At 31.9% G+C, this 10,846-nt stretch overlaps 2 protein-coding genes across 2 annotated transcripts; one reads left to right on the plus strand and one right to left on the minus strand.

Annotated features, from left to right (window-relative positions):
- Window positions 1-4,188: 4,188 nt before the first annotated feature.
- LOC133174655 (uncharacterized) lies at window positions 4,189-6,934 on the plus strand. The gene is made up of 6 exons (XM_061309745.1): window positions 4,189-4,403; window positions 4,603-4,739; window positions 4,999-5,303; window positions 5,641-5,763; window positions 5,947-6,139; window positions 6,404-6,934. The coding sequence occupies exons 3-6, from the start codon at window positions 5,249-5,251 to the stop codon at window positions 6,924-6,926; spliced, it is 894 nt and encodes a 297-aa protein (XP_061165729.1). The 5' UTR covers window positions 4,189-4,403; window positions 4,603-4,739; window positions 4,999-5,248; the 3' UTR covers window positions 6,927-6,934.
- Window positions 6,935-7,864: 930 nt separating this feature from the next.
- LOC133174549 (uncharacterized) lies at window positions 7,865-10,590 on the minus strand. Its single transcript, XM_061309662.1, has 3 exons — window positions 10,416-10,590; window positions 9,196-9,367; window positions 7,865-8,699 (listed from the first exon to the last, which is right to left on the minus strand). The coding sequence occupies exons 1-3, from the start codon at window positions 10,588-10,590 to the stop codon at window positions 7,865-7,867; spliced, it is 1,182 nt and encodes a 393-aa protein (XP_061165646.1).
- Window positions 10,591-10,846: the final 256 nt, after the last annotated feature.

The raw sequence follows: 10,846 nt of genomic DNA on the forward strand, positions 1-10,846 counted from the left end.
TTCCCGACACATTTTAACACATTTAACTGTCGAGCTGCTTTCTTACAAATATTTGAAATATGAGAATTGAAGTTTAAGTTAAAATCAAAAGTAACACCAAGCAGTTTCACTTCTTCCTCACAGGCAAGAGTTGTACCATTTAAGTTTAAAGTAATGTTTTTATCATGCATCTTTTTCCCCAGAGCTATTGCTTGAAATTTTTCTGGGTTTGCCTGCATTTTATTAACTGAAAACCAGTCGATGAGAGTACCACTTTTCTTTTCAAGTGTAGTAATAACATTTTTTAAGATAGGATCTGATTTGGATAAGGTGTTGTCATCTGCATAGTTGTACAAGTCTGAATTTTTTACAAAAAAGAAAATGTCATTAATAAAAATATTAAAAATAACTGGTCCAAGAATTGATCCTTGAGGTACACCTTTAAAGATATCCAGTAAGGTGCTTATATTTTGACTAATTTTGACACATTGTCTTCTGCAAGATAAATATTTCTTTATCAGATCTACCGCAGGTGGGGAGAGACCATAAGTTTTTAGCTTGAGCAGGACAAGATCATGAGGGAGACAATCAAACGCCTTGGATAAGTCCATTAAAATAGCAGCAACATATTTATTTTCATCTAAAGCTCTCTTCCAATCCTCAGTGATTCTTAATAGGGTAGATTGGCAATCATACCCTGATCTAAATGCTGCTAAATAAGGGTTAAAAATTTTCTCAAAATAATTTGATAGCTGAGTGTTGATTGCATTTTCAAAGATCTTAGATAAAGCTGGGAGGACGCTAACTGGTCTGTAGTTTCCCTTATCTAGTACACTGTTCTTCTTGTGAATAGGGACTACCTGGGCTATCTTTAGAGAATCTGGAAAAACTGACGATGACAACGACATATTTACAAGTTTGGTCAAGGGTCTGGTAATAACAGGCTTCGCGTAATGCAGTATCTTTGGGGAAATCCCGTCTATGCCTGTAGCTTTTCTGACATTGATCTTACTAATTTGTTTACATATAAATTCCTCATCTATAGATTTAAATTGAAAAGATTGATCACAAAGTTGGGGTAAGTTGTCCCTAATTGCCTTAACACTTGGGTGATTATCATCAATGCATATGTTTGAATTTCCTATGTTTTTGGCCACATTAACAAAGAAATCATTAAAAATTTCTGTTATTTTGGATTGGTCAGTTTCTAAAACATCATTTTCTAACAATACTGTATCTTTCTGCGCACAGCTGCCTTCATTTGTTAAGAAAGGCTTAATAGTAGGCCAGAAGTCTTTTGATTTCGGACCTCCTGTACATCTTTCAAGAAAGTAATTATTTACTTATTTATTTTTTAATTTTGTAACATAGTTTCTTTGAACTCTATAAGCTTCCCAGTTCTTACTTGACCTACAAGCTTGGTATTTGTTGTGTAGCATTTTTTTCTTAAAGATAGCTTTGCGTAATTCTTTATTCATGCATGGGACCTGGTTGGGTTTTATTTTTCTCATTTTCATTGGCGCATGTTTGTCTGTAATGGCTACAAACTTGTTGGTAAAATCAGAAAAAGCTAAGTTGATATCATTGTGGTCCTCATAGTAGAAGTCCACCTGATATAAAAGATTCCTCATCAAAATTTTTAAAAGTACGACAACTCTTCCATTTGCACTCCAGCTGTTTGATGTTACATTTAAACTGAACACCTATAAAATTATGTACATCACTGAGCCCACAACTGAAATTGCATATCTTGTTAAATTTAGTATCATCCTTGGTCAAGCAAATATCAAGCAGACTTGGTTTAGCTATTCTGGTGAAACAAGTTGGACCTTTAACTAGATTGGTAAAATCAAAAATATCACAGATGTCTAGTAAAGGGGCACTTTTATCCTTATCTAGCATATCAAAATTCATATCTCCAATAAACATGATATTATCGTATTTTGTGATAACTTTATCCACTGTTTTACAAAAATCGTCATAGAAAGTAGCATTTTGAACATTTGGTGGTTTATATACACCAGATAAAAACCATTTTTGACTATCAACTATTATTTCCAGGCCTATTGATTCTATTATCTCAAACTCAAGTTGCTTTTTCCTATCACCAGCAATATCTGATCGTAAATAAGCTATAATTCCACCCCCATATACATTACATGTGTGTGAAAGAGTTATCTCCCGTAGTGGAAGTCTTCATATAAAAAAGGGGGAAATGATATTGCAATGTGTCAGGGTCGCCAAGAAGTGAAGAACAATGTGACTTCGGCGATTTTTCAAACATTTTGTGCCGTGATGGTCAGGTACTTTATTTGTATGACTGTATTAAGGATCTATCACACTATTTGCTCTTGATTAAAGCTCCGACCGTGCCCGTATCAGGATGTATGGAAAACGTTATGGATCTACTGGAGGCAATCGTTCGATTGCGAAATGGAGTTTTTTTCCCCTTGACCATGTTGATAGTAGTACATTTAAAGTTATGAATCTGTCAAAGACATGCAGATAATTTGGGGTTAAAAATGATGAAAATCCTATCCTGAAGTTAACGAAGAAAGCAAAGCCAAACCAGTCCGAGGGGCTACTCTCATTATTAAATGTTATTAGCAGTACCTTCTGTAAAGAATACTGGTTGAAAACAAGAGAGACAAATCAATACAGTTGGATCAGGAAGGCCAATATAGAATTTGTAATGGAAGTTGAAATAATGAATGAAGCTGTTCTTAATTTTACAAAATATAGTGCTTATCTTGCTATTGGGGGAGGGGGTACTGTAAAAGTCTACAATCTTAAACTCTAATTAGGAACAGTAATGTTGATGCTTTCATATGTGTGTACAACTGTAAATGTATACTTTTTGAAATAAATTAAATGTAAAACAGTTGTTGGGGAAAAATTAAATTAGAACTGCAAATAGTGTGCCTCTTAAAGATACTCTGAACCAGGGAGTGTGAAAGTGGTTTTTGAAGAAGTAATAGGTAGTTTTTTTTATTCAAATTTATCCAGGGACTGTTTCTATAAGTTATTTTATCACACTTATATTTTTCTATTATGTAAAATTTCAATATTAAAAAAAAAAAAAAAAAAAAAAAAAAAAAAAAAAAAAAAAAACATTCAAAATGAATACACAGTTTTTCAAAATGATGATATTTTAAACAGATAATGGGTCATGATAATATGAATTCATAGCAGCAGGTTTATACTGATTATTTTAGGATGTGTATGTGTCAAGATATAAATAATTTACAATTGATTAACTTTCACTTCTTGTAGCAACATTTGTCAGTGTGCAGAGGAGTTTTTTTTTTTTTTTTTTTTTTTTTTTTTTTTATCCCATTGAATTAGAAGAGAAATGTCCTGATCCAGATTTATATGGTAGAGTATCAAACTTCATGCACAATCTTTGATCAAAAGCTCACTTGATAATGCATTTTAATACTGGAACACATCTATCCTTCTACATCATTAATATTTATAGGAAGTAATCCAAAAAAATTATCTTAAAGTCTGATGTCAAGAAAAACAATAATCAAAAGCTCTTTAGAGCTTTTGAATGACACAAAATGTCATACAGCCAGTTAGTTTTGACTGACTTTTTTGGTAGCTAAAGAGTTGATTTTTGGTAGGCTCTTGATATTGATTCATTTTTCTACAGATCAAGTGTAAGCGTAAATGCTGAATGACCATTTTACATGAAAATTATTGCACGTATACTTAAAATTCTAATTTTATTATCATTTTTTTCCAAAAACTTTTTTTCCTGATGTTCTTGTAGATCCAAAGTTGAAAATTCTCAAAGTGGACCTAAAACTACAATGTACATACATACAATCAATCAATCAAAAGTTGACAACTGATAACTGATAACTGATAAATTCATGTGATGAAATGTTTCATTTATCTGCTCTCACAAAATATTGTCAAAAGATTGAAGTATAAACCTTTTCGTGCTAACTTTCGCGCATGCGTATAACTACTTCCGCGAGGAAAGCGTCTTTGACAACATAATGGCTTCGCGCGACAATTTAAAGAAGGTAAACAAATCAGCGCTACAGAAAATGTGCAAAGACATTGGTTTTGACTTTAAAGGAAAAAAGAAAGAAGAGTTGGTGGATTTTCTGTTTACAACCGGTGTCCCAGCCCAGCACATTACCCAAGTAGTTGACCAACAGAGTAATCTTACGGGCATGTTAGATGATCAGGTGCAAGTTTGTAACAGTATCCTGCCCCCATTTAATAAAACCAGCTATACCACTGTACAAAATTCTCAGCTTCCTAGTCCAAGTTTTGCATCCATTTACAATTTTATGGTTACTAGAGCCCGTGCATTATGTGCCGACAGAGGTGTCCAAAACTTCAAAGGAATGGACAGAGCTGTCCGACACTTTGAAGCTGGAGATGTGCAGGATATACAAATCTCACAGGTACACAATCGTAATTTCCTGTAATATTAGATAATGCTTCCATAATTTTTTTTTTAATAATCCATTTTTAACAGTAGCAAACAATCAAATATAACATACTTCTTTTAATCATCTGCAAAACCATTTCTCAGATATTTTAGATATAGAATTCTTCCTGAATTATATACATAACTTAAATAAGACTTCAAAATATTTACAGATAAATGGTGAAATTGTGTACATAAAGGCTTCATGTCTTGCATCGATGAAGAAGGACAAATACACTGTGTACTTGTGCCTAACTGTAAACAGCAAAGAAACTTCTGTGCAATATGCTTATTGTCAGTGTCCCATAGGGTATGAAATTTTCAACAAAATTTAAACTTTATGTACTTTAAATTTTTTATATCTGTGAATTTAAGATGTTAAAGTCAATATGAATTTAATTGGTACCATCTGTTTACCTTTGTGTGCATCAACACTATTTTAAACAGATCATTATCTGCCAAAGATATATAATTATGATTGTGCCTTATCATCACACATACATTAAGTACTTGGTAACTTCAACTTGTGGAAATTGATTTATAAGTTTCATCTCTTTTGCCATATACAGGTTAGCTCAGTCTTGCAGCCACATTGGAGGATTGTTGTTTGCATTAAATGGCAAGCATCGCTTAAAGTGTCCTTGTGGTGACGAGAGCTGTACTTCACAACTATGCCAATAGGTTGTTCCCAGAAACCCTAAACAAAGTCTCAAGCTTATAAGTGAACTGTCCTTTGCCAAACCTCAGCTGGAATCCGAACCGGAAAGAGTAACCTCAATCGACTTTGATCCACGGCATCCGCAAGACAGATGCCTGGATATGAAATATACTCTGAACCAACTTAAAGAGCTCAAAAAAGTCTTTCCCAACACTGGTATATATATATATATATATATATATATATATATATATATATATATATATATATATATATATATATATATATATATATATATATATATATATATATATATATATATATTTACAACATTATTTTACAATTGTAATGTAAAATTTTGCACCTTATGGAACTACACATCTTTATTCAATTAATTATCATTAGTGCATTCACTAGTCAAATATGAAATTTTGATTGCATTTTTATTATGTTCATTAATTTAGCCATGCAATTACTCTATGTTTACAAAAAAAGGAAAAATTAAAAGAAATGAAATTTCACATTTGACATTATAAAGTTCATTATATTTTAGGATTAACACACCTCTGGAATATACCAGATGATGTCCCAGATGTAGCTGAGGAAGTTACAATAAGTACTGAAGTTGATCCTCGTACACTAGAAATGGAAAAACTAGTGTTCAAACAAGGAAATGGTATGTACTTATTTACTAGTTCATATATTTTCACATAATTTTTCCCTGTCAAATATTTAAAGGTTGTGAAGTAACATAGACATATATTATAGAAACCCTTGGAGCACTTAATACCTATTTAAGATTTATATAGTTACTTTATATATAAATTGCAACAACTTATATTTTTGTCAATGTTTTCAGTACCTCCCCTCACCATAGAAAATGACTTGGTGCAGTTCATAGAGTTCTCAACTAGAGGTCAAAGACTTTGTTCAATGTGGATTGACTTACACAGAGGCAGAATAACAAGCTCCATCTTTGGACAAGTTCTTAGGGCTGGAAGTAGTCCAAATAGTTTGATAAATAATATCATTGAAGGATCAAGTCTCCACAAGTGAGTAATTCATTTTAATTCTAAAACACTCATTTCTCCTTAATTTCTCAAGAAGTTCTAAGGAAAATGAACTGTTATTGTTGTAAAACATCATTACAGAATTTCATTATTATGTGAATCAATGTTGTGGAATACATGTACACCTAATAGTTATTGTAATTGAGTAAGTAATTGATACTGTGAATAGAATCCCTTTCTTTTTTTCTTTGTATTTTTCACCTAAACTGAAATTTTATATACAAATACATGTACCTATTCTTACAGATACAGTTCATTACCCCCTGCTGTGAAGTGGGGCCAGGAGCATGAAAATGAAGCAAAACAACAATACATTGCACTAAAATCAGTGTTTGGAGATGTAGTTGTGGAGGAAACAGGTCTGACCTTGTGTGCCTCTCATTCTTTTCTTGGGGCATCAAGTGATGGAAAAGTCCGTGATGCAGGAGATGAAGGTGTGCTTGAAATTAAATGTCCATTCTCCCTAAAAGGAAAGGCAGTGAATAAGATGGAAATTCAGGAAATTGTCACTCTCTCGGATCCTACGTTTTGCCTTGTGCAGGGAAACGATGGGCCAAAGCTAAGACATGACCATGACTATTACGCTCAAGTGCAAGGGGAGATGGCACTTATGGGTCTCCCTTGGTGTGACTTCGTTGTTTGGACTAATGCAAAATGTGGAAATATTTTCATTGAAAGAATTCTCTTTGATGCAGACTATGTAACTCGCATGATGCCAAAGCTTATTGCTTTCTATGTAGAAAATGTCATTCCAAAACTAGCTTTATGAATTTATAATTTTGATGGCAACACAATAAAAGTGGTTAATTTTATGTGCTCTTTGGCTTGGAGATTGATGCCTCACTTTGAGGCACCCTTTTCACTTTAAATTACAAATCAGACTTAATTAAGAGTTACATAGATTTTATTATTCTTAACATGAACTGACTATTAAAGGCAAATATTTAAAAATGTGGCTTAAAATAACAACAGTTGACTATGGTATAACTCAATAGATAATTCTACAGTGTCATTCTATTACATGTAATTCATGTGTATAATACATGCTCATAAATATAACTGAGGTATAATGCAACAAACAATTCAACAGTGACACTATATACCATCATTTTATACAATCTCATGTTCATAAATATATTATTCATGGATTTGATCATGTGACCAAGCTGTATTTATATATCACAAGATGTTTATATATAATACCTTTTTTCTCAGATAAGGCCAATCTTAGTTTTTTCTATGTTTAGCGTCTGCATGCGCCTTGGTTTTTTACACCCCATATCAGAAAAACAAACAAAATCAGGGTCCTGAAATTGATTATTCTGGTCGAAATCTTTGAATTCTGTCAATTTCTCTAAATATTTGTCTACAATATGTCATATTAGATATATTTGAAGCATTTAATACATTGATTTTACTAAAGAATAGATCTGTCTACAAGAAAAATAGATTAATGAAATCAAATCCTTTGAATGACATCATTTTTATGACTATAAAGTCTGTGTTTTATATTTTGGATTGTGTGTTTTTTGCAAATAGGTAGGTAGGTTTTTGAAAGATGAGTGGACACTTAACAGAGAAAAAACCTGGAATGGCCTAATACAGTTTTCACAGCAGTAAATGAAACTGAATATTTGATTCACAAAATTGTTTGATGGTCATTCGTGCACATAAAATGTACATTACACAAAATGATCTCAATAAGAGTTACTTTGGCACAATCTGCACATCAAAATTTGATAACCAGCATGCAACCTTAAACAACTTTGTGGCCAGGGGTGCAAGAGAAAGGGGCAGAACTCTATCAAAAATATGAAATTTTTTTACACGCCCAATACTTCTCTCCACATGGATGCAGAGTTCTGCAATTTCTTGGGTCTCAAATAAATGATCAGTTGAAAACTGTGCTGATGAGCCCATGAAAGGAGGGATATTCAAGTGACATTTTCTCTCAAGTAAAGCTTCTCTGATCGTAAACCCCTTATCTGCCATCACACTGTCATTTTCCTGCAATAAATCTAACAGTCCACTCTTAATAGTTATCTGTTTATCTGGAACACGGCCACCCCATCCTTCAGATACAAATGAGATCACACCCGAAGGAGTAATACCTATGAGGAACTTGAAGGTGGTATGGTGTTTGTAATTGGAAAATGTTGCATTTTGGTTAACTAGACTACTAGATCTCTGGACAAAAATTTCAGTGCAATCTAATATCACTCTAACAGAGGGATACTTTTTCTTAAAAATTGCTGGCATGGTTAGATCTACAATTTCCCTGGATGGAAAAGGATTCAAAATTTTGAGTTCTTCATGTAACAGACAAACCCATGTTGTGAAATACTTTGAATATGTGCCTACTGAGACCCCAACTCTATTTGCTATGTCTTGGGTGAACAACCCAAGTCGCAGTCTGGCTAGTACAGCAAACAGTTGATCTATTAACTTCAAGGAACCAGTACTCGCTCTTGTCCTCTCTTGGTTTCCTGTCTTAGAAGGACCAGTCCAGTATACCATCCTCTCCGCCTTAGGCTTCAAAAAACTGTAAAGGAATTTTATATATATATATATATATATATATATATATATATATATATATATATATATATATATATATATATATATATATATATATATATATATATATATATATATATATATATATATACCGTATATACTCGCCTATAAGTCGGTTTTTTGGGAGTTAAACTTTGGTCCAAAACTCTATGTCCGACTTATAGGCGAGTTATAAAAAGATTGCTATTTTAGAGGGTCAAGCCCTCTAATATAAGCTTAAAAAATACAACCGACTTATAGGCAGACCGACTTATATGCGAGTATATACGGTATATATATATATATATATATATATATATATATATATATATATATATATATATATATATATATATATATATACATCACTTGTCAATGTTCAGCTTATGTTGTCATTTTCAACAATATTTCTTTTTAAATCTCTTGTATGTACAAAACACTTGTTTTGTTATGTTATGTTCTTCAATAAATTAAAAGCATACTTAAACAGCCAAAGAAAAACAGCATAAGTTGGTAGTCCAGTGTAAAATTTGGTTTTCTCATCATTGTCTTTGATTTTATCTGTATTCCACCGGGCACTCTGCAAGTCTTTGGAGCATTTCTGTGTAAGTTGTTTACACTCTGTGTACACTGGATCTGGATCATTTTGTACGCCTAGAAAACAATACACTGAATACACTACCAGTGTAGGTATGCTGTACACTAACATGCTAAAAGCATCAATTTTTATTTTTCTATAAAATAGAAATAGACATAATGTGATAGAGGTGAACATTTATTTTAAATATCATTTTTATATCACTTAATATAGGAATTGTTTTATGTCTGTGCAGAAGTACTTCAATCATATCATCCATAATACATGTATTATACAATGTACTAGCTGCAATAATGTAGCCCTCTCCGATTTTTTTTAATCTGATATTTTCAGGACCTCTCAAAAAAAAAAAAAAAAAAAAAAAAAAAAAAAATCGGAGAGGGCTACATTATTGCAGCTAGTATTATACATGTTTTGTTACTTTTCCCTTATAAAACACATTCTAAGCGAGGCATATTAAAATCTGTGTAAAAACAGGTTTGCCTTGTGTCCTTAAATTCATTGTCCAGTCAGAAACGATTGATGAAATCACAAATGGTAGATGAGTTCAACACACACAATTCATACCGTTTGAAAAAATTAAATCATTTTATGGGTTTAAAGCTGTAATACCAAAATATTTGTTCTAAAAATGGTCACAAATGTAAATGTAAGTAATAAGTACAGTCACTTGATTTGGTAATAAATTTTTCAACCCATATTATAATAACAACATAATTATTATACTATGGGTTAAAAATTTATTACCAAATCAAGTGCCTGTGGTAATAAGGTATTATTTTAAAACTTTTATCAGAATGTAAATATGGGTTGGTCATGTGATTAAATCTATTATACAGCCCTCGGGCCCAAAGGGATTTGATCACATGACTAACCCCTATTTACATCCCAATAAAAGTTTTAAAATGAAACCTTATTTTTTAAAATAAATGCATCTTTAAAAAAAACAGAGTATTTTTATGATGAACAGTTACATTGACACCATTGGTACATCAGTGAATATTTAAATTGAATATTGCAATATGAATATTTAAGAAAAAATGTTAAAAAAGATTGAGGAAAAGAGAACTTATGTATTAAGCACAGATTTTAGTGCTATCTCACCATGATCAGAAAATGATTTTATGTCAGTGTCATCTAAGTTTACAATCTCCGTTGTTATGTCATTGCTTCTGTTGTCTCCTTCTGCTGTAGGTGGCAAACTGTAGTCATTTACCATCAAAGAGAAGGCATGATGCTTTTGTAACATTTTCTCCTTTGTCTTCTCTGCTTCAGCCATTTCCTACATCAATATGAGCATTTCCTTTAACGTATTTAACATATACACATATAGTTGTAATGTTTGATATTTGAAATTACATGAAATACTTAATATACTGTATGTGTTATAAACATTTTCCTCAAAAACTCAGTTTAAAATATATCCAAGAATAAGAAAAACATTTTTTGATAAATACTTAGCATAAAATATGTCAAAATTTCATTAAAAACCTGCTTAGTGTATTTCTTTTTGTCTTACCATGGAATATCATTTG

The sequence above is a fragment of the Saccostrea echinata genome, unplaced genomic scaffold (genome assembly GCF_033153115.1).
Source record: "Saccostrea echinata isolate AGI-Se365-2 ecotype Australia unplaced genomic scaffold, CSIRO_AGI_Sech_v1 ptg000058l, whole genome shotgun sequence".
NCBI classification, from domain to species: Eukaryota; Metazoa; Mollusca; class Bivalvia; order Ostreida; family Ostreidae; genus Saccostrea; species Saccostrea echinata.